Source organism: Mustela nigripes, chromosome 8, assembly GCF_022355385.1.
Source record: "Mustela nigripes isolate SB6536 chromosome 8, MUSNIG.SB6536, whole genome shotgun sequence".
In the NCBI taxonomy this organism is placed as follows: domain Eukaryota; kingdom Metazoa; phylum Chordata; class Mammalia; order Carnivora; family Mustelidae; genus Mustela; species Mustela nigripes.
This window is the reverse complement of record NC_081564.1, coordinates 30,744,842-30,769,082: the sequence shown is the minus strand read 5'-3', so window position 1 is coordinate 30,769,082 and position 24,241 is coordinate 30,744,842. Positions and strand designations below refer to the sequence as shown.

Sequence of the window (24,241 nt, the reverse complement as noted above, 5' to 3'; positions counted from 1 at the left end):
AATCACCAAATTTAGTAGTAGTATTTCTGGGTTTCTAGATTTGCTAAAGTTAAATGTCTGTGAGACCACCACTTATAAATTGTGTATCCTTAACCTCTTTGTGCTTCAGATTCCTCATCCTTGAAGTAGAGATGAGATAATACTTACCTCAAAGAGCTGTTGTGAAGGCTGACTAGATTAATATGCACAAAGGGATTAGAATAGTACCTGGCCCACAGTCAGCTTGTTGCATATGGAGTTTTAAGCATATTAATACTCTAATGCTCACAATAACTTCTGAGATGAATTGTTACTTTATATTTATCCTTGAGGAGACTAGGGTTTAGAGAGGTTAAGTTGCCAAATTCAAAGCCAGAGCCTGAGCTGCCTATGATTTCATGCTAGTCAGTAGAGGTAAACATCAATTGTCACTCATCCTCAACCTTCTTAAGAAAATAATTTTCTGTGGTGGTTAATGTGTAAGTTTATCTGTTACTTTGTGGTGTGATTATGTGAAGATTCATGTATTTCAAACATTATTTTCTGTTTCAGTATATGATCTTCCCCAACGGCCTAATGATATTCAGCTCTTTTATGGAAACATGCGTAAAATTATACTTTCAGTAATTGGAGAATTCAGAGATTCCAGGTCTAGCAGTGAATTCCTTCAGTCTTCTTCCAAAGCTGACTCAGAATCTAAAAGGTAAAATAGACAAACAAAACATCTTTCACCAGATTTCAAGATAATTTAATTCATAGTAGAGCTGATCTTTTCTCTGTACTTTTTTGCCTCCCAAAATGTTTATTTCATCTTTATATTTTAGTTTAAGTTGAAATAATTTCAAATTTATGGAAGAGTTTAAAAATAGAATATATGCTGCCTCCATTGAGATTCCTGAGTTGCTAACATTTTACCACATTTACCTTATTATTTTATACATGTATATATATAACTTTTTTCTGAATCATTTGCGGGTATAATGACCAGTTTGTCCTAAGTTTCCTGAAAACACAGACCTTCTTCCAAATAGCTATAGTAAACTCATCAAAATTAGGACCTTAGTATTGTTAAAGTGCTAAGATCTAGTCCACAGATTCCATGCAAATCCCCCAGTTCCCTAATAAAGTTTTATGTATTTGAATCAAAGAAATAAGCAAGAAATCTCCTCTTTGGTTCTGAGTCTAATCTGAGATCACACCTTACATTTAGTTAGCCTGTCTTCTTTATCCTTTTTGAACATAGAGCACTTCCTCAGTCTGTCCTCTTTCATGAAAGAACAGAGGGTTGCATCATCAACCCAGAGCCACAGAATCAATTACCCAGAACTAAGCTTTAGTAATAATTTTAGATGAAAACATGAGGAAATTGGGATTGCTAATGATGCTTCCTAGGCACTTTTTGCAACATTAATACTCTACTCTGACTCTTACTGTCACAAAACAAACTGAGGGTGACCGGGGGAGGAGGTTAGGGAGAGGGTGGTCGGGTTATGGACATTGGGGAGGGTGTGTGATATGGTGAGTGCTGTGAAGTGTGTAAACCTGGCAATTCACAGACCTGTATCCCTGGGGCTAATAATACATTATATGTTTATTAAAAAATTTAAAAAAAAACTGGTTCAAATTTAACATGAGGTTTCTAAGTTGTGCATGCGATTATCCGTTGCTTACACAAAAGGGGGAGCTATTTCAGTTACAAAAGCTATTTTATACTTGTGTAATTACATACTTTATGTGATATTTTTTCAAACAGCTGTGCCACATAAATTCATAAATTTCAGATTTCTTTACCATAACCAATACTAGACAGACCAGGAATATCCTTTTATAAGCATATCATAGAAAAGTAAATTAGTGTGTTTGCTGGGAAATGTCATTAGGAAGATCACAGGGAATTTGACCAAGTTATCCTTCTTTTTTTCCTGGGCATTCCCTAGTAAAAAGTGGGGGAAAGGGTGCAGGCAAGCTGCTAACTGTTTTCTTGCCAGTGACCTTGATGTTTATGTATAGACCAGTTACTTTGTAAAATGTCCCTCACACCATGGAAGTGATGCTGTTTGTTTTCTCAGTACATCTTCTCAGGTAACGAACAATGCTGATTTGTCCCATTACTAGAAATGTTTTATTGCTTAATTAAAATGGTGTCTGCCAGTTTCTCCACTATAGTTAATGAATGACTTAAAGGGAGATCCTTAGAGATAAGGAGTATCATGTTTCTTTTCACACTTGTAGCACCGCAGTGATGATTATTGCCTGAATCCTGTTAGTATTGTCTTATTTACCAAATGGTGATTTTCTAATTCTGTGTTTCTACATTTTCTAGTTGTCTTTCACGATGAAGAAGAGATTTACCTTACCCTCTTTTATGTACTTACTTCAGGGCAGACTGCTGGATTCAGTATTAATCCTTTACTGTCACCATTTGGTCACTTAACCTGGCTCATTATTCACTGGCACAATGGATATTCGAGGTTTCATGTATGCTTTCCCTGTCCCAGTCCTGGAATAGAAGTCCTGAGTCCTTTTGGTAGAGAATAGTATTAGAAACCAGGATATGAGTAGTAAGTGTGCTGTTGCTTTTCAGGTGTTACTACTTCTAGGACCCCTCAGTGGTCACAGCTAGGAAATACATGTATTTATATATACATCCCCATGTATCCAAATCCGTTTATAAATATGTTGAAACCATGAGTTTACACTGATATCTCCAGTACTGAGAAACCTGGCTTCATTATCCTCAGTATATTTGGATTTATGCAGTTCTCCTGTTTTTAACATCTTCTCATCATGTGGGCTCTCCTTAGCACAGTGTTGCCAACTCGTATTGGCTGAGAGTTCTCTGGAAGTTGCAGCCACCAACTGAGGGCTAACACACCTACCTAGTGCCTCCAACTCATTCCAGCTTGCCTTCTTCCCTATATTTAAAAAAGCAAAACAAAAAAAAAAACAAAAACCTTATTAGAGTACAACTCATATGCAATATCCTTTTAGTTTCAGTTGTACATCATAGTGATTTGATATTTTTATGCATTATGAAATGGTGCCCACAATAAGTCTAGTTACCATCTGTCACCATACAAAGTTATTAAAATATTATTGACTATATTCCCTAAGCTGTTTATTACATCCCCATAATTTGTTTATTTTTTAACTAGAAGTTTGTACCTCTTAATCCCCTTCACCTGTTTAACCCACACCCAGCCCCTCTCCCACCCCCTGAAACCAGCAGTTTGTTTCCTGTGTCTAAGAGTCTGTTTCTGTTTTGTCTGTTCATTCATTTTGTATTTTAGTTTCCACATATAAGTGAAATTATTTAGTATTTGTTTTTCTCTGTCTGACTTATTTCACTTAGCTTAATACCCTCTAGGTGCATGTTGTCACAAATGGTTAGATTTCATTCTTTTTTATGACTAATATTCCACTGGGCATATAAACAGCATCTTTATTCATCTATCATGGACATAGGTTATGTTGATATTTTGGCTATTTTAAATAATGCTGCAGTGAATGTGGGGATGCATATATCTCTTCAGATTTGTATTTTCATTTTCTTTGGATAAATTGCTGGATCATATGGTACCTTTACTTTCAATTTTTTGAGGAACCTCCATACTATTTTCCATAGGGGCTTCAGTTTGCATTCCTACCAGCAGTGCACAAGGGTTCCCTTTGCTCTCCATCTTTGATAATAGCCAGTTTGAGAGGTGTGAGGTGATTTCCTGTGGTTTTGATGATTAGTAATGTTGAGCATCTTTTCTTTCTTTTTGAGCCATCTTTTCATGTGCCTCTTGGTCATCTGTATGTCTTCTTTGGGAAAATGTCTATTCAAGTCCTCTGCCCATTTTCTAAATCAGGCTTTTTCCTTTTTTTGGTACTGAGTTGTATACGTTCTTTCTGTCATCTGGATATTAACCTTTTATCAGATAAATGATTTGTAAGTAGGTTTCAGTAGGTTGCCTTTTCATTTTGTTTTGATGATTCCCTTCACTGTACTAAATAAAGCTAGTATCTCAAATTATTCCAAAAAATAAAAGGAAAGAAGGACTTCTTTTATGATGCCAGCATTACTCTGATATCGAAACCAGGCAGAAACACCTTAGAAAAAGAAAATTACATGTCCGTATCCTTAATGAACACAGATGTAGAGATACTCAACAAAATATTGGCAGACTGAATTCAACAATATATTAAAAGGATTCCTATGCTTCTAATGATAATTCTTTTTTCTAAGATATTCAATCAAAGAGTTTAAAATAGTTGTTAAATAGATTAAAAATTATATCAAAAACCAATTAAATTGTGAGGAGCTGGTTTTTAGGAAAATAAACAACCAAGAAGCAGCTCTATAATCTGTAAAAAATTGTTTCTGACTTTTAGCTGGTACCTGCATTATATCTCTGTCTCTGGGGCAGTAGAGGTCTGATTGGAAAAGGAGCAGGTGAGAGGGCAGTGGGTAAGAGGGTGAGGAGAAGATTCTTCTCGTCTGTTGAGTGTCTGCTTGAAATAAAGATGGAACTCTGCTCTGTGGTAGGAGAATTTGGGCACCACCCAAGTGAACTTGTTAAATCATATGCTTCTATGATTACAAAATTCATTAGAATTACAATTTTTTGTAATCTAAGGCTAAACACTTTTTAACACTTAATAAAAATCTTAAACCTTATCAGCATTTCTTACCATAGTATTTTGCCCAGAAGACTTTCTTTGATGTTAGCATCATGAAACCAGTTATCATTGTACAGTTATAGATACATTAAGAGTTTTCTTTTTAAAAATTCTTAATTTTGGGTGGTTTTCTCATAAATCTTTTAAGAGACTTCAGATGGCATGCTAAGTCAAGACCGGAAAGAAATTAAATCAGTATTCTAATGAAAGATTAGTATAACAATATTTGAACTATACTGTATTTTTATACATTACTTTAAGAATACACAGTGAAGGGGCGCCTGGGTGGCTCATTGGGTTAAGCCTCTGCCTTTGACTCAGGTCACGATCTCCGGGTCCTGGGATCGAACTCCGCATTAGGTTCTTTGCTTGGTGGGGAGCCTGCTTTCCCCCCTCTCTCTACCTGTTTGTGATCTCTTTCTCTGTCAAATAAATAAAATCTTTAAAAAAAAAGAATACACAGTGAATAATTTTTATTCCATGAAACATACACAGTATATTCCATAATACACTTTCAGTTTTATCTAAATATTTTTAGATTTATGAAGAATTAATATAAAAATATGACATGGTCTGGCTTTTTAATCTTTTTTTAAAAGCAGAAATATAATATTTTAATATACAGCTTCTATACAACCAAAAAGTGAAACATTGCAATAAAATATTGGCGAGAAAACACAGTATTTCATTTATAGTGCATGGCAAATGGTTAACATCCTTAGTCATAAGCTTTTTAGTTTTTGATATTTTTTAAAGATTTTATTCATTTATTTGGTAGAGACACAACGAGAGAGTGAATACAAGTAGGGGAGCAAGAGAAAGAGAAGCAGGCTTCTGGCTGATCGGGGAGCCTGGTATGGGGCTCGATCCCAGGACCCTGGGATCATGACCTGAGTCGAAGGCAGACACGTAATGACTGAGCCACCCAGGCACCCCAGCTTTTTATCATTTTTAATTTCTTTCCTCTCCCCATCTCTCTTTCTGTTTCTACAGTGAATCTGAAGGTCCTGGGAAGCATGGTGGCAATGTTTCTTTGGATGTTTTACCAGTTAAGGGTCCTCAGGGTTCTCCACTTCTTTCACAAGCTGTTTGCCCACCCCAAGATAAATCATCCTCTAAGGAAATGTGGACTGTCCAGCCTGAACACTTGGTTTTGATGGCCCCTTCTTGTGAGTATATCAGTAACAACACAACAGCAGTGCACTCTGGAAACCAGGGCTGAACTCACTCTGAGCCCATTGTTCATCTAGGAAATATACTTGGAGTGTATACAGATGTGACTAATGCCTTATGCAGGTCCTCCTCTCCCCTACTGAGTGAGACCTAACTCACACGCAACCTTTGCATTGTCCAGCACAAGGCCATTGTTCTCATTCCAAGCTTCCAGTTCTCCATCTGGCTGGGCCACTAGTCCATGGGCCCTTTCTACCACCACATTCCTTGCCCCAAAGATCTCATTTGGTACTTGGCATGTTTTACTCTTCACATTGATATGGTTGCTTCAGAGTAGGAATAAATCTGGTACCACTGTATGTGCCCAAGATAAGACCAGATGGTAACAATTTCCAGATGTCCTTTTACCTCTTTGCTCAGTATCATTGTAGTTTAAGAGTAAACACAATGTTTGTTTTTTTACCAGGGATTTGAAATTCCTATAAAGCAAAATTAAGTTGGTAGACTAATGTATTTAAGATTCTTTTTTACTATTTATTAATGTTTGGGGTTTTTTTCACTAATGCTAAATGTAAGTTATATTTTATTTCTCTGATATAATAGGTGATCTGGCAAAAACTGCATGTTTCCAGATTTTAAATAATTCCGTTATGTTACTGAAATTTGAATTGTATTGGCCGGCACATTGCCTTACTGTAACACCACAACATGGATTTATCCCACCAGAGTAAGTATGACTTCCCTTCCCTCGAGGTTGTTGTTCAGATGTTAGCATGGTGACTTTTGAAGGATTAGATATTATGCCATTTTAATTTATTCAGTAGAATTTTGTCATATGCTCCCTATACAGAGTTCCTTGTGTTTTTGTGAGACCACACTGAAATTTAAGATTCATGCTCCTTAGCAGAGTAGAGCCCACGTCCATGGCCACTTATAGTGTATATAGCGTAAAAGAGTTAAGAGATATGAGTGAGGTGGGAAAGATTTCCTGAAGTAGAAAACATCAGATTGTGCGGACATGTTACTCTGCATACCAAATTACAAAACAGGAGATGCAGCTGGGCGGATGATGAGGGGTGGTGGTCCCTAAAGCCCAGATGGTTCTGTCCTTCATTACCTTGGGTCTGGCTCAACTTATTCTGCTAGTTTTGTCTAACAGACATTTTATAGACAAAGCTTCCTGACTTTTAATATGTCTGAACCATAACCTGGCTGGCCATTTTTTACAAATAATATTCTAAGAAGGAAGTCTTGGGGACCAGATGCTGATAAGCAGCTGTCCTCTCTGCGCAGCTTAATTATTAATAGGAGGTAAAGCTGCACTTCTGCAGCTTTTCAGGGACTTCGTCTGGGTTGGCACAGAACATCCACAGGTGCAGGTTGCTTCCTATTTGGGAATGGAAGCTTCGCAGAAGAGCAACATGAAGTTACTTACTTTTGCAAAGTGATGAAGTATGCATTTTAGAAGAGTTATAGTTGACTAATACTGACCTAAGGTAGGGTTAGGGATACTCCAGAGAAACATTCGTAGGACCAAAGCAATGAATTAAACATTTACTAATTAATGGTTGAAAAGATAGGGAAATGATAGAGTAGATTGTTCACAAATAACTTTTAACATCATCCCACACATTTAGCTGTTAGGAATGGAAAATAATCTTGCTCTGCCATTTTTTTTAAAAGATTTTATTTTATTTGAAAGAGAACATGAACAGTAGGTAAGGGGCAGAGGGAAAGAGAGAAGCAGACTCCCCGCTGAGCAGGGAGCCCAACTCAGTTCTCACTGAGATCATGAACTGAGCCGAAGGCAAGATGCTTAACTATCTGAGCCACCCAGGCACGCTTGCTCTGCCATTTTTGACATGTGTGCCAAAGTATCTTTTACAACTTTTTTTGTTTCTTCTGAGTCACAAATCTGATTACATTGTCCATGTTTAAAAGTCATCTTTGACATTCCATAGCTCTTGAAGAGGACAGTGAGCTCAGAAAGTTTTAGCAATTGGATAAAAAGGAATCTTACTCATTTCTTTTCCATCCCGCTCCCTTTTTCTTACAGTTTTCTTTCCTGCTGTTTCATTCTCTGTGTATGGTAAACGGTATCATTCTTTGTTATCAGATGGCTCAGAGCTTTTGTATACTGGTCCTGTGCTCTAGAAATTTTTATTTTGAATTGCTTTTTAAATGGTATTTCTACAATATGGTCTGTTTTTACATGAGTTTTCCCCTTAGGTTCATGGGTTTATGCCACTCAACTTTTTGTGAGCCATGAGTTGGGGCTGTTGCAGAATCAGACATGTCCGGGATCTCACCTCTTCTCTGCTCTTTGTGAACAACAAGGAGAGCTGGGCATTGATAGAACAGTATTTATAACTTGTGGTTGTTGCTGTTCAAGTATAGGATATTCTTGGTTTTCATTATTAAATTATTTTTTCCAGGAGTAAGCTACAAATTCTTGTGAGTCCTAATTCCTCCTTATCTACAAAACATTCAATGTTCCCATGGAGTGGTTTAATCTATGTACACTCTGACAATGGACAGAAGGTATTTTAAGTGTTTGTTTTTAAGCAGCATTTTTCCTGTTTTGCAACTTAAGTGTTGTGATCCTTATTAGCATTTACTTTTCAGAAGTGAAATGAAGGGGCCTGTCCTTTCAGCCGGGCTAGATGTATTCATAGAGAGAGCTTAGCACAGACTTTTTCCATTAGTGATCTGAATGATTCTCCTGGATGGGGCAGAAATGGAAAGTGGAGCCTAGAAACCACTATTGATTTGTAAAATATGCATTGAAAAAGAAGGGAGTTGGGAGAGTCAAAGATTTACTTTGAGATCTGAGTAAATTTTCTAATGCATCCGTGTTTCATTTGTTTGGCATTACTTTTCTCCACCATGTTTTAAAAATAAGAATTGTTTCTTTAAAATGATAGATCCACTTGTGTCTTACCGCCTAAATTATTTGGCTCATTTCAGAAAATTGTGAAAGTTCAAATTCGAGAAGACTTAACCCAGAAAGAACTCCTTGCTCACTTGACCACCAGCACATTTGGAATCCTTTCTCCGGGAGCTGAGCCTGCAGTTGGTCATCTGGTGAAACCAGTGACAAAACCACGTTCCACAAAAGTTGAGATAAGAAATAAGACTATTACTTTTCCTGCAACAGAACCTGGTGAAACCTCAGGTCTGGTATCACAAGGTTATATAATTCAAATGATCACGGTTTTGTTGAGTCTAACACTGTTTTTAGTGACCTTCGTTGTAGTGACAGGGATAATATTGTCCCCTATTTCAGGAGATACTCAGGTTGTCATTGGCAGTCACTTCAATCACAGGCCAGATTGGAGGAGCTTAAAAATTGTAAAATGTTAAATCTAGGTATTTAAGAACTCTGTGTATTCTGGGAGTCTCATATTCCACCTGGTCAGAACCATCCCTCCTCAGTTCTCACTGGGTCTTTTACCAGACCTCCTAACTAGTTAGCAGCTGAAGAAGAGGAGAAAGTAGGTAAAACCTGGTTCCGTCCCTCACTAATGAGACTGAAGCACTGAAAGAGGTTAAATAGATACACTCAGTTTCCCCATTTGGAAAATGGCTGTCATAGTCAACGATTCTCACGGAGGGCTTTGAGGTGTAAATGAAATAAGGTATTTAAGGTGCTCGGCATAGTGTTTGGCACATAGTAGGTACTCAGTATTGCTAGTACTCCTCCAGGGCCCCGTGAACCCTGCTTTTGCTTGCCCCCCTTCACCTCCCTGTGATGGCTCATCTAAGTGACTGAGGTTGCATGTGGGACTTGTTGGAAAGGGTGTGGGCCTTCTGTCACCTGGCCCTCACTCCCTGCCTCTCTCACTGGCTTTGTCTTGCACTCACATTCAATTTCCACTGCCCATCCAGCCTGTCCCTCCCTGGTCATCGCCTGTCCACTCACTCCATCCTCCCCGTTCGCATCCTCTAGGAGTTCCAGCGGCTCTCTGGCCTCATTCCGATGTCCAGGCCACTAGGCCTACTACCTCCTCACTCTCCCGCACCCAGGTCTCGGCCACTTCTGCTTGAATTCTGTCATCTGTCACTGCAGTTATGCCTTAGGAATGCTCTTAACTGCTGTGTGCCCCTCCCTCTGCGGTCCTGCGCGGCAAGATCCTAAGCCAAGTCAGACCCAGCCGCCTCCCAGCTCTGTGTCTCCTGTAGCCGAACCTCGCTGCCAGAGGAAACGGTGGCCGCACCCGCACATTTGTGGTCTCTGTTCTCAGATGCCACTGGGCACCAGGCTGTTCTAGCAGCCCTCCTTGGTGTGTGTCCTTTCCCGTTTCCTGTAGTCATTCGACATCTTCACTCTTCGTGCCCCTCCCCGGCTCCTGGTTTCTCTTCCCAACTCTCGATTTTGCCTCACACATCACTGCAAATACAAAAGCCATTAGACTAAGTGGGAGGCTTCTGCTTGCATCCCAAATGAACCCTTCTGCCCAGAATCTAGGCCCATCTATTCTTGCCATCTCAGGGCCTTCCTCTGCCCCTTTTCTCTCCCTTTGTTGATGCCTTTCCCTTGGCACACAGTCCTCTCTGCCATCACGTGTCTAAGGAATGCCTTTCTCGGCCCCACATCTCCTTACTATCTCCCTGCTTCCTCGACACCCCTTCCTCATGGAAGGATCGTGCTCCCTGCCTTCATTTCCTCGGGCTGTAACGGAATTGGTGCTGCCACCTGCCTTGACCCCACTATCAAGGTCACTGAAAAGGGAGTGTGTCCTTGATAGGTCTTTGTTAATTTGACCCCTCAAGGCTGGGGTCAACCACTCCTTCTTCCTTGGACTACTTTCTTGTGCCTCTCCCAGTTTTCCCTGCTTCACAGGCTCCTTCTCAGGTTTCACTGATGACTCTTTCTTCCTGGGCCCGCCTGTGTCCCCTTCTTTATCTTGGCTCTTCCTGCACGCTGCTCAGCTTCTGCCCTGTTGGCATCTCACAAACAGAACTCCTGTTTTACCCATGAAGCCTGCCTCCTCCAGCTCTACCCATGTCTGTAAGTGGCCCTGCTGTCTGCTCATTAAGCCAAATCCCTGGAAGTTATTTGCTGTCTTCTCTCTCCCTCTTCCCACACAGTCCACTAGCAAGTCCTTTGCAGTCCGTGTTCAGAATGGATCCCCTGTCTGCCTGCTCCTTTTCCTCCCACTGCCTTGACTCAAGCCTGATAGACGCTACCCCACGTGTCTTCTCTCCATGCAGCTGTTGCTGAGGCGTCTTACCAGGGAACCTCATCTACTCTGACCCCCTTGTGGTCTCTCCTCTCCACAGCAGCCAGTAACTCTGTAAATTAACATGAAAATCATCTTACAGCTCTCTTGCTTAAGCCCTTCATTATCCTTTGATTAAATCCAAAACAAGATATCTGTCAAATTTGATTTTGTTAGAAAATACTGTAAATTCCCATGGAGCTTCTCTGAGGATCTGATGAGTGTATTTTTCCCCTCTGATGAGGTAATTAGTCATTATTATACAGTATCACAGTAATCTGCTTGTTTACTTACATCTCCAAGAATTGTTTGACTTGTGACATGTGTGTTCTTGTAGAAAATTTTCTGGAACTTGAAAATCATGGTAACACAGAAGTAAAGTGGCATCTGTCATCCTTAGCTCCCCCTTACGTCAAGGTCAGTAATAATTACCTTAAATATATTCATTTTAATGTTTAAACTTTACTCAGGGTGTTTTTATACTGAATTATGAACATAGGTTGAGATTATTGGGCTTTTTTTGGTCCCACTAATTCACTTACTTGATTTTTCTCTATAGATGGGCCTAATACATGCCCCATCTTTTTCACAAGATTGTTTTTAGAGTCAGATTAGAAAGTATATTTGGAAATATGTGCTTGCTCATTTAATGCTACCTCCTACAATCCTGATTTTTATCTGAAAATAACTTTATTTTGAAAAAACTTGAAAGTTTTATTATGGAATATTGTGTGCATGTGCACATGCACATGCATTTTTCTTTTCCACAGTCTGGGTACTGTTCCGTGTTTTCAGCCAGTAGGAGCTAGTGTAGGAGACAGACTCTTTGTCAGTGAGTGCTAGCCGACCCTATACTGCAAATGGTCTCCAGCATCGGGCTCTATACCTGAATTGAGCATGTCGTCACCTATGTTGTTTAGAATGCTATGTCCTTCCTGCCGTATATTTTGTGTGACAGTGGTAGTTTGGAGCCCTCATACTAACAAAATGTGTGCAAAAATAGTGCTGTATCTACTAAAAAAAAAATAACTGGTATTGCATATGATGTTAAAATGTACATTCAGCAAAGGGTCTTCAGGGTCCTTGAGGAGCAGGCCGCCCTTGAACAGAATGAGCGCCGTCCTAAAGCTGACTAGCCAGGAAGGAGTGGCTGCTGATGGAAGGAGGGGCGTCAGCATGGGCCTTTGTGAGCAGAGTTAAGGAGTGCTCCCACTCCTAGGCGGGCACTGAGCTCTCCTGGCCCCTGCAGAATGGGTTTGTGTGTCCTTGGTAACCATAAAGGTAATGGTGTCACTCTGACTTCTGTTTTTTTCCTTTGATTGCTTAAATGATTGTAGGGAGTTGATGACAGTGGAGATGTTTTTAGAGCTACCTATGCAGCATTCATATGTTCTCCTATTTCTGGTATACTGGAAAGCCGTGGAATTCGGAAGGTGAGTTTTGACATTTTTTTCATAGCCATTGGTAAGAACATGGTGTTGCTTGACCAGGGGACCTTCATTTGTTTCCACCCAGAGTAGTGGCTTCACCTAGACTAGTGTTGCTCTGCTAACAACCAGCTTTCCGCAGGAGAAGACCTGCCTCAGTGCATGTCAGTGGGCTGCTTCCTGCAGCAGAGCTCTTGCTTTCTAAGTAGCTAAACAAAATGCCATGCTTAATGGTAGGATTGATTTACATTCTGATATACGCGCTTTAGGTGGCCACAGGCTGCCAGTACTTATAACACACTTGGAATAGCTCTAATCTAGACAGTATTTTGTCCACCAGCCGTAATAATCTGCTACCACTCAAGAACAACTGTGTTCATGTCATAGTCAACAGTATATCTTCATGGGCAAATGGTGATGGATCCTTTTAGTATCATGATCCTCTTAAGTTCTAATCCATTGGTAGACCTGACATAGTTTTTTTCAAATATCCCTTAGTGACATAGTCATTCACTTAGTCTCAGTAATATACTTTTGCATTTGCTAACTGCTGAAATGCACTTAAACTATAGCATTTATATGACATTGGTCCATTTTTTCAGAGATTCAGACTGGTAATCAGTTCTAGACTATAGTTGTGGACTCATTACTGACTATCGAAGAATCTTTGAGCAATGATAGTCACAAACCTTGTGCACTTTACTAGGTCTGTGTAACAGGCTTCCAGAAGGTTTCTGACTTTTTTGGAAAGGCATACTCTTCTATGGTGTAGTTTATTTCATTTCCCAGCCCACAGTAATGGCAAAGCAGTATAATAAAGAACAGACACATTGCTTAACAAAAGTTCAACATCTGGGGCAAAGGCAGTGGGGGAAGGGTTGCAAAAAAAAAAAAAAAAAAAAAAAAAAACCCCAGCAGGAAAGACATCCTATGTTCTTGGATCAGAATATCTAACATTACTAAAATAGCAGTATGGCCTAAATTGATCTACAGATTTGATATAACCTCAATAAAAAATCCCAGGTGGTGTTTGGGTTTTTGTTTGTTTTTTAAAGAAATTGACATGCTGATCCTAAATTCATGTAGATATGCAAGAGAACCAGAATAACCAAAGCAATCTTGAAAAAGAATAGAGTTAGGGGATTCACACTTCTCATTTTCAAAACCATACTAATCAAAACTGTAGTATTGACATAAAGATAGAAATATAGAATATGTGGAATAGACTGGAGGGTTCCCAAATAAACCCTCATATTTATGGTCAGTTGATTTTTTTCAATAAGGGTACTGAGACAGTTCAATAGGGAAAGAATATTTTGAACAAGTAGTGCCAGGACAACTGATATCCTCCTATAAAAGTATTAAGTTGGATCCTTACCTCACACCATATCCAAAAAGTAACTTGAAGTAGACCATAGACCTAAATATAAGAGCTGAAACTATAAAATTCCTGAAAGATAACATAGTAAATATTCATGACCTTGGGTTAAGCCTTGGTTTCTTAGATATGACACCAATAAAGCACAAGTGACAAAAGAAAAAAATAGATGAGTTACCAGAATGTAAAACTTGAGTGCATCAAAGGATACTATTAAGAACATGAAAGGGGATACCAGATTATGGGAGAAAATGTTTAGAAATCATACATTTAATGAAGGATTTATACCCCAAATGTGTAAAGAACTCCTACAACTAGATAACCCAAAGACAAATAACCAGTTTTAAAAAATGGGTGAAGGTCTGAATAGATTATAAAGAGGGGCTTCTAGTTGGCTCAGTCAGTTAAGTACCTTCTGCTCAGGTGTTGATCTTAGCGTCCTGGGATCTAGTCCCACATTGGGATCTCTCCCCCGGCTCTTGTGCACTCACTCTCTCTCCCCTCTCCAAATAAATAAGTAAAATCTTAAAAAAAAAAAAAAACTAAAAAAGTTTTTTCAAAAAAAAAAAAAAAAAAAAGATATACAGGTGACCAATATATGAAAAAATATTTGAATCACTGTTCATTAGGGAAATGCAGAACAAAACCACAGTGAGATATCACTTCACATGCCTAGGATGACCCAGATTTTGGAAATCAGACAGTAACAAGTGTTGGTAAGGATATGGAGAAATTAAAACCCTCATACATCGTTTGTAGGAATGGAAAATGATACAGCTGCTTTGCATAACAGTTTGACAGTTCCACAATAAGTTAAATGTAGAATTACCATATGACCCACCAACTTCACTTCTGAATATATACCCCCAAACACTGCAAACCAGAGTTCAGGGCACCTCAGTGGCTTAGTCAGTTAAGTATCTGCCTTTAGCTCAGGTCCTCAGATCAAGCCTTGCATGGGGCTTCCTGCTTATCAGGAAGTCTGCTCCTCCATATTCCCTCTGACCACCCCCTGCTCATGCACCAACCCCCATCTCTCTCAAATAAATAAATAAAATCTTAAAAAAAAAGAAATCCAGTGTTCAAACAAAAACTTATACACAAATGTTCATAGCAGCCTTATTCAAGATAGCGAAAAAGTGTAGAAATAACCCAGATGTCTATCAACTGATAGATGGAGAAACAAAATGTATACCCATACAGTGAAGTAATACTTGGCTATAAAAAGGAATGAAGTAGTGATAACATGCTACCACATGAACCTTGGAAACATGCTAAGTGAAACAGTGCAGAGATAAAAGGCCATATATTGTGTGACTGAGTTTGTGTGAAATATGTAAAATAGGTAAATCTGTAGAGACAGAAAGTAATTATGTGGTTGTTTGGGCTGGAAGTGAAGGTCGGGAGTGCGGAATGACTGCTGATTGTATGGGGCTGGGTTTTTTGTGGATTGTTGGAAATAGTTTAAAATCAGGTTGTGGTGGTTGCAGAGTTCTGGAAATACACTAGAAACACTGACTGCGTTTTAAGTGGGTGTATGGTATACGAATTCTATCTCAATGAAGCTTTGAAAAAAGAAAAGTATGCAGGATTTCTCCTTTCACACAGGAGAACATAAAAATGAAACCTCTGTGGGATCTTTGATTTTTTTGTGTGTTCATCACTGTATATTTTGGACTGAACTCGTTGCTTGCCACACTGTCAGGTCACATTCATCAACTGAATTCCAGGTCTGAATACTTAATTTATGTTAGTGGAGAAGAAAGCAAGGCACATCGCTCTGGGACCATTTAGGGAAATACTCCCTAAAAAGTACCACTATTGATGTATGTAATAGTGATCCAGAAGGAAGAAAAAAATTAGTTTGTTAGGTACCTGTTTCTTAAAGTAAGAGATGTACATAGTAATTTTCTGAAACATCGGTCAGTTTGAATGGGATTAAATGAGCTAACGAATGCTCAGGCTCCTAATATGTGTCTAGTGTGTGTCACATACAGCACTAGTAGGTTGTCCCCTCCTCTTTATTTTTGGTGTTGGAAAACAGTGTTCCAGATAATTCGTAAAGTTTCACCATTTAGGGGAAACTAAATGGTTTCGTTTCATTCTTTCTTCCTTGATCTTGGCAGTGTCCATACCCCCTTTATCGTGTAATTCCCTAATCTTGATGATCACCTCTTTTCCATGAGTATCCTGCCTTTGCCTCCACACCCTAAGACTTGCTGGCTGCATTGTTTCTTATGTTCTGTATTGACAGAAATTGGGTCACTTAACAGTTTTAATGTAAAGTCCAGACTCAAAGATACTGATTAGTGGTTAATGTAGCTAATAGCATTTTTAACACTAAATTCGTTGATAAAGGAAGCACTTAACACTGGCAAACTTTATAAAATACTATTTTTTAAATACTACAGCTTTCTCATTACTGACCTTTTTACAGATTGTACGCATGCAGTTCGTGTGTATGACTTTGAGGTGTGTGGTTGGGGTAACTGGTTCTAGGCCTTAGGCCTTTACTGTATGGCCAGCAGAGGGGTCCATAACCATTTCATCGAAAGACTGGATTGTGTTTCTGGGGTTGACCTTCCTCATTTAGGTCTTGTACTTGACAGCTCTAGAATTTTTTGATAATGTAAAGAGCATTTGCATTTTGAGGACTGTGTTACAGAGAGCCCTAAAAAAGAGTGTATCTTGAATCTGGTATAATCTTCTGCCAAAAGAAGAGTTGTTCAAATCCCTTTCAGTTAGTGGCAAAACTAGCCAGTGCTAAATCATACACCAACTACATGGTGTGTGAGGCTTAGTGTCTAAATTTCTCCCCTGGGTGTGTTATTTTGTAGGTCTCCATCACTTTTTTGCCCAGAGATAGAGGGGATTATGCTCAGTTTTGGGATGTTGAGTGTCACCCCCTTAAAGAGTCTCACATGAAACATACCCTGAGATTTCAACTCTCTGGACAAGTGAGTATTAAACTGAATTTAAGTGAATTATTGTGTGTGTGTGTGTGTATTAAAAACATTAAGTGAAACTGACATGGGAAAACTGTCCTGAAAATGCAGACTATTTTCCTGGTATTATTCTAATCTCATTAATTCTGTTGTCTGGCCCTGTAATCTTAATTTTCTCATTTGCTTTTATTGATTGGCATGCCTTGAGGTCTGGGTTGGCTCTGTGAAATCTGTGTTTGACTTGATTAGGTAAGATTGTGTGTGTGTGTGTGTGTGTGTGTAAAGAAGCTGACCAGGAAAAAATGTAGGTATTGCGATTTAGGGAATTTAAAAATCTTAAGTTTTCTTTGAAAAATTGTGAAGGAAATAGTAGAATTTAACCGGGTAATTATCCATATATTTTCCAAGAATATTTATTTTTCCTCCCCCACCCTGTGATTTTTTTTTTTATACAGAGTGTCAAAGCAGAAAATGAGCCTGAAAGTTCAAAAATTTCCACAAACTCCCTCATTAAACTAGATAATTTAGTTAAGTCCCGAAGACAAGCTGTGTCAGAGGCTTCTGCTCTTATACCCGGGTATGTTGTCTTTGTCATTCTTATGACATTTTTTCCAGTACTTTATTGAGATATAATTAAATTCAGTAAAATGCTCAGTGTCCTTACCTGTGAGTTCTCATGCATTGCTGCCACTCCAATCAAAATAGAGAATATTTCTTTTCACCCAGAGAGCTCTTACATATCCCTTTGCAGTCAGCCCTGCCCTCACCCCAAGATTTGTTCTTTTCTGATCTAGGTTGGCTTTGTCGAATTTTGTACACATACAAACTCGCTGAGTCTGGCTTCTTTCGTCACACATGTTTTTGGGATGCATTTGTGTTGTAGGGTGTACATTTAGTTTGTCCTTGAGTATTGTTTTATGTGATCATGCCATAATTTATTCATTTTATGTGATCATACCAAAATTTATTCATTTATTCAATTTATTCATTTGACATTTGGGTGGCTTCTCATTTGGAGCCTGGAATTATAAATGAAGGTGCTATGAACACTATTGTATGTGTATTTTTGTGGACATACTTTTTTATTTCTTTTGGGTAAAAATAACTGAAGAGTAGAATTGCTGGGTCATATGGTCAGCATGTGTTTAACTTTAAAACAAACTGCCAAATAGTTTAACCAAAGCGACCATACCATTTTATGTTCCCAAAAAACACTGTATGAAAGTCAATTCTTGAAAACTTCTTTTTGGTGGGGAGTGCGTCTGCCCTTCAGCTTACGTCATGATCTTGGGGTCAGGATCAAGCCCCCATGGGGCTCTCTGCTCAGTGGGGAGTCTGCTTTTCCCTGTCACTCCATCTGAACTTCCTCCACCCAAATAAATAAAATCTTTTAAAAAATTCTTTAATTTTTATTTAATATATTTTGTTATATTTTTTAGTAATCTCTACACCCAGTGTGGGGCTCGAACTCACAACCCCAAGATCAAGAGGCGCATGCTCCTCCAACTAAGATAGCTAGGCACCCCTTAAAAACTTTTTAAAATGTGTTTTTTATACCAGTAGCTTACACAGCTCTAATGATAATATTTAAGTATTTTGCCTAATAAACATGTTTCTTACAATCCTTAATTAACTAATACTTAGATCTAACTTTGTCCTAGAGGAAGACACTTGTAAGAAAAGTATGTGTTAAGTACCTGCTAAATTTAATATTCATGTTGTTATTTATTTTCTAATGGGAGTTTTGTAAACATTTTGTAAGCATTGAGGCTCCTTTAAAGATTATGTGTTCTAACCACACTCTCTACGTACTCTTTTGTTCATCTCGTCTTTACGGAGCACACACCATGTGCTGGGTAGTGGAGGCAGAACTGCCCTAGTCCTTGTCTCCAGGGGCTTTACCTCCTAGAGAAGGAGCCACATCACAGATAGTCTCACTAACAGGCTTGATTACAACCTGTGGAAAGGACTGGAAGGAAAGAAATGGGAAACATGACAGAGGGAGCTTGATGTGTGATACCTGGGAGGAGCCTCCCTGAAATGGGACCTTTAAGTTGAGGAGGATAAGTGGAAATGACGGACGTGACGAGCATAGGAGAAGTTCCTGACTTTGTAAGGACCAGGTAGTGGGGATCGTTGGCCCTTGAGGAACCAAAGGCAGCATCCAGGCCTAGAGCCCAGATGGAGGGAGAGTAGTGTGAGGTGAGGCCAGAGGGCTGGTGGGCAGAGGCAGACTGTGCAGGGCCTCACATGGTAGAATATTAATTTGGGGTTTATCTGGGAAGCTGTTGGAAGCCATGAATGACATGATCAGATTTGAGTATTTATAGAAAAATCCTCTGGCTGTGGTGCAGTCTGATTAAGAAGGAGGCAAGAGTATATATGGCAAAACAAGTCGGAGGCTATTTAAGTAGTCCAGGACTAAAGCAGTGTCCAGGAAGATGATGAGAAATGGACAGATTTGGGAGGTGTATAGGAAGGAAATTTGAAGGATTCAGTGAATGGGTTCAGTAAGGGGGCTTGAGAGAGAAGGGGGATCAGAGTTGGCTCCCAGACAGAAATACAAGTGGAGGGTCAGGTCTGAGAAGAAGGATCCCAGGTTTAATCTGGATTTGTGGCATCAGATCACTGTGTGGTGACAGGCATGTTGCCCAGCAGCTCATTGTGAGCTGAGCTGTGGATCTGGGAGTCACACGGGGGCGGGCTTGCTGGTTCACCGAGCTGGGATTTCTAGGGAGACTGCAGCGAGAGCAGTTAGAGGTGTCCGGGGCCAAGCCACAGGGGACAGCAGCAGGGGCAGTGAGGGGGTGAGCCAGCACAGACTGAGCTGGCGTCTGCATCGCTGCCGTCAGATGCTGCAGAGAGGCCAGAGCTTGTGTTCCACTGTCAGGGTAGTCTGTCCGGACAAATGAAGAGCGTCCAGTGGACTGCGCTGGGAGTGCTCTGGGTAAGGTGAACTAAGGTGACAGGAGCACCCGCGCGCACATGGGCCAGAGGCGAGCGGAGACCCAGGCCCCGGGGAGAAGGGGGGCAGAGGTGGTGCTGTCATCTGTGTCCTGTCCGCGCAGCAGCCCACCGCTGCACCTTCTCAGAGAACTGTGCTGCGCCTTCTGTCTTCATAGGGATTAGTGAAGTTGCCATTAACAGAACTAATTTCCTGTGAGCTGTGAGAGAAAATACAAATCGAAACACAAAACGCTTCCTTGTCGAATATATATAAATTGTTTAAATTACTCTGGATTTTAAATAGTTGACTTTTAAACCTGTTTCCAAAGCAGACAGCTTGACTTGACGCACCGTGGAGTTTATGCCCCAGAAGATGTGTATCAGTTTCTGCCTACTAGGGTTGGGGAGTCAAGGACGTTGAAAGTCAACTTGCGAAATAATTCTTTCATTATGCACTCCGTAAGTTGGAAATAGTACTGTGGGTTTTGGGAAGATGGATGTATTCAACTATTTAATGAATATTTTCCTGATAATTTAGAAGCTTGTTTTGTAAATTATACTTAAGTTTTAATGATTAATTTTTTAAATGCTTTATGCTGTATTTGAAAAGTAACTCATGAGAAGTTCATGACCCTTTATCTGAAAATTGAAAATATTTGGCATTTGTTTTCATATTTTCATTTTTTTTTCTTCTGTACTAATTGACACCAACATATTTCTGGATAACATTTACTCTAGTCAGAATCAGAGTAAATTCATATTAAAATTATTTTAAATGTGTTTTCATGAGGATTTATTATCTTACCTAATTTTGTGGCTATACTTAAATTTACTAAATACCTTTAATTAAAGAAATGCATGGTATGTTTATGTATGCTCAAATGTCTAACTTGCATAATTTAATAAAGTGTTTCATATTAAATTCCAGCTCAAGTTTTTAAGTCCTAGAGAGCCTTTCTACGTCAAACATTCAAAATATTCTTTGAGGTGAGTTTATCATAAATCAGAATGTTCTCATTCGAGTGCAGGACTTCATTTTCAGGACTTCAGAATTTCTCCTAAGAGTTGTGCCTTGTGAGCTCTCCCCCATCCATTATAGCCCATCATCTCCATCACCAGCACCACAGCGCATTCCTTGTCATAAATTTTAATAAACGCTGAGGAACCTGCCAGGAAAGCATTTTATGACTGCCCACAAGTGTGCTTTACTATGTAGCAACCCAAACTTTGTGGGATGTTTTGGAATTTAGCACATGATTCCTGTTACCCGGTATTTTGTCCGTCACGTAAATACATAGAACATTAATTATCTTGTGATTTAGAATAATTTCTTTAAATGTTATTTTTACTATGCTAAGGATCAGGGAGTTGAATTTTCAGTAATTGGGACAAAAGTGTCCCAGCTTAGTTAGGAAAATTTTTTTATTGTGATATTTTTCTGGTTGTCATTCTTCAAATACCCTGTACTTCATCCCTTTTTTTTTTTTTTTAAGATTTTATTTATTTATTTGAGAGAGAGAGTACACAAGCCAGGGGGAGGAGCAGAGAGACAGGGAGAAGCAGGTTCCCCACAGAACAGGAAACCTGATGCAGGGCTCCATCCCAGGACCCAGGGATCATGACCTGAACTGAAGGCAGACGCTTAACCAACTGAGCACCCGGCTGCCCTGAAATATCCTATACTTCTTAAAGCGGGTCCTTTTTCTCTTGTCACTCTTGCTACTTTTTGTTTTCCATATGATCTTCATTTATTTTTTTTTCCCCCATAGGATCTACATTTAGATTGAAATATCAAACTGGGTTGTCACTGTTATCTAGAATTTTAACAATAGTGTTCTGTCAGACTTAACACTGAAGAATAATTTTATCTCCATCTTTGAATCTTTAAGCCATTTAATTAATTATAAACTCTTATATTTTAGTATTAGGTGATTCCAAAAACATGTTATGTTCCATGAAAACTTGGACCACCCTGTGAACATTCTAGGACTGCCTCTGAGGCTCTAAGACTCGCAGAGCCACACTCTGGAAGGTTACCTGTATCTCTAGATACCAAAAAGATGCTGTCGGGGGAGGCCCGTTCCCTCTCCTCTTTCTCTTTTCTCTCTTCACCTCTTCTACCTCCCCTCCCAGCCTCCGGACTGTAAAATCTGCTATGCATGTACTTGAGGGTCCAGCACTTCCATTGCCTCTCAGCGCCTGACCTAAGAGCACAAGCTGTGCAAACCAAATAGTGAATGTATCTAGAAAGTTACCATAGGCTTCATCTCAGCCTCAGTTTCCTGATTTGTAAGAGACGACCGCGCTCCTGGCAGCCCGGGTTCATTAGGAGAAGGACATAAGCGATGTGCTGGTGTTAGTGTCTAGCCCTTGGGGGCACTCGGGAGGTGGTAGCATCTCGGGTGTTACTGACCGTGCCTTCCTTTCAGCCAGCATCCCTGGTGAGGTCCATCAGGACCAACCCCGTGGATTTTAATGGAACGCCACGGTTCTGTGTCTGTGCTTTTCCTTTAATCGCTTCAACAGCCACGTGGAGGAGAAAGGCCCTAAGTTGTAAAATACCCGTAGCTGCATATTTTCTAGTTTCTGCAGCTTGAGTCCTTGACTCCCAGCAGCCTGTGGGCCTCCAGTTAATGAGGCTTTGCCCGACTGATCGAGGACTGCTGATGTTAGCCTGTGTGTTACCGTAGGTGGGCACTGCGAAACACATGAGTAAGAAGACCAAGTAAGTAAACCCCAGGTCACAGAAAACTTCTCTCAAGACCCCTCCATAGGCTGAAATTTTACATAAAGTTCAGCAGAAAAGCTGGTTTCTTTGTACTTGAGAACAACTTCTTTCAGCTTTGGAGAGGAAGCAAAACTACAGTTTTTTTTTTTTTTTTGCTACAGTATCTCACTTGAAATTTTTTTTTAATTTTTTTTTTTAGATTTTATTTATTTGACAGACAGAGATTACAAGTAGGTGGAGAGGCGGGCAGAGAGAGGGGAAGGGAAGCAGGCTCCCTGCTGAGCAGAGAGCCTGACACGGGGCTCGATCCCAGGACCCTGAGATCATGACGGGAGCCGAAGGCAGAGGCCTTAACCCACTGAGCCACCCAGGCGCCCCTCACTTGAAAATTTTTACCACAAAACTGAAATAGTGCTGCCTGTTCTTACTGTAATGGTTAGTGCTTTTGTGTTTATCCCACTTTGACTTTGCACAGGGGCTCATGAAATACAAATGCTGGTTCAGAGTAATGGTTAGCTTGCCTGGGCAGGTGGAACGGAATCTGTTCTCAGAATCTGAGAAGCAGTTCCCAGCTTTGCATTAGTGATGTTTTTGTTCATTGATCACTTTCTGCTCTACGACACCATGAACTCTAGCCTTCCAGAGTAATACTGTGACTTTAGTCATCTGTAGAGAACCTGAGGTGATCCGTGCCTCACTCCAGATAGGCACCTTCCCCAGGGCAGTCGTGAGGCCTGACAGGGCTGCTCGGGGTAGGTTCTCACACTGAACTGTGAAAGTGGCCTGAGGCCTTTGCAATATGCCACAGAAGTAGGAGCTTCCTCCAGAGGCCACAGAGGTTTTGCCTAGTTCAGAGGTGGGGAGCGTGGAAGTATGTTGGGGATTTAGCCCCCTTAAAGCAGTAAATTATAAAGAAGGTAATAGGGGAAGGAAACCCTGATTGTCAATTTTTGTAAAGTTTGTTTTTGGGGTTCCAGGTGATCATTTCTATCCTAGCTCTGTAAAAAGAATTCATTTATGTTCCCACTTAGCCCTAAAAAGCATTCTTTCTGCTCACCTGTTGTTCTATTCGAGTCTAATCTGCTGAGACATTATCGGAATACATTTCTCATCTCCTGTGCCCACATCTGCATGCACCCAAGCATCCTGGCTGGCTCCTGCTGCTGAGCTGCCAGACCCTGCTGGGTCATCCCAGGGGGAAGTCACAGCCGGGACAGCACTGTCATTGAGCCATCCTTCTTACCAACACATAGGAGCCAAGGAGTTTGTCTCCTCTTCACTTTCTTTGGTAACGATGGTATCTTGACTGTGCTGACGGACTCCTTTTTTCCTACACAGAGTATTCCTTTACAATTAAAGAAAAAAGGAAGAAACCTGGTTTATATACTTTGTAGGTTCTGTAGATGGAGGCATGTAGTTATGGATGTGGTTTAGAGTGTTCTACCACAGCTCCTGCCTCCCTCTTGGCTGTGTCTTTGCTCTAACGTTAGACTTCAGCTAGTGAGGGATTTTGAATGAGACCTTTCCTCTGGCTACAGCATACTTTACTCTGCCTTTTCCCTTTTAAGAGAGAGAGAGAGAGTGTGTGTGTGTAAGAGGGAGAGGTTAAAGAGATAATAGTACAAAGTACTGTTTTTAAAACATCCATCATGTAGTGTTCTAGAGCTTATTAAATTCACAGTTCTTTCTAAATTACATTCTAGTTTATTCAGAGTATCTGTAAATCCAAAAACACATTCTCAGCTGAGTATAGAACAGTTCTATGTTCCATATTAAAA

General features: G+C 39.9%; 1 protein-coding gene across 6 annotated transcripts in view; it reads left to right on the top strand.

The window, feature by feature from the left end:
• CEP192 (centrosomal protein 192) overlaps window positions 1-24,241 on the top strand; it is a 126,659-nt gene that overhangs the window by 100,173 nt on the left and 2,245 nt on the right. For 4 of the 6 annotated variants that reach the window (XM_059409140.1, XM_059409139.1, XM_059409137.1 and 1 more), the window contains 11 exons: window positions 532-682; window positions 5,638-5,813; window positions 6,421-6,544; window positions 8,253-8,358; window positions 8,785-8,992; window positions 11,377-11,456; window positions 12,377-12,472; window positions 16,682-16,801; window positions 17,245-17,366; window positions 20,065-20,194; window positions 20,664-20,722. In XM_059409140.1, the coding sequence (XP_059265123.1) occupies window positions 532-682; window positions 5,638-5,813; window positions 6,421-6,544; window positions 8,253-8,358; window positions 8,785-8,992; window positions 11,377-11,456; window positions 12,377-12,472; window positions 16,682-16,801; window positions 17,245-17,366; window positions 20,065-20,194; window positions 20,664-20,722 (1,372 nt within the window). The remainder of the gene's footprint in view (window positions 1-531; window positions 683-5,637; window positions 5,814-6,420; window positions 6,545-8,252; window positions 8,359-8,784; window positions 8,993-11,376; window positions 11,457-12,376; window positions 12,473-16,681; window positions 16,802-17,244; window positions 17,367-20,064; window positions 20,195-20,663; window positions 20,723-24,241) is intronic. The other 2 variants (XM_059409138.1, XM_059409136.1) reach the window with 1 other exon arrangement.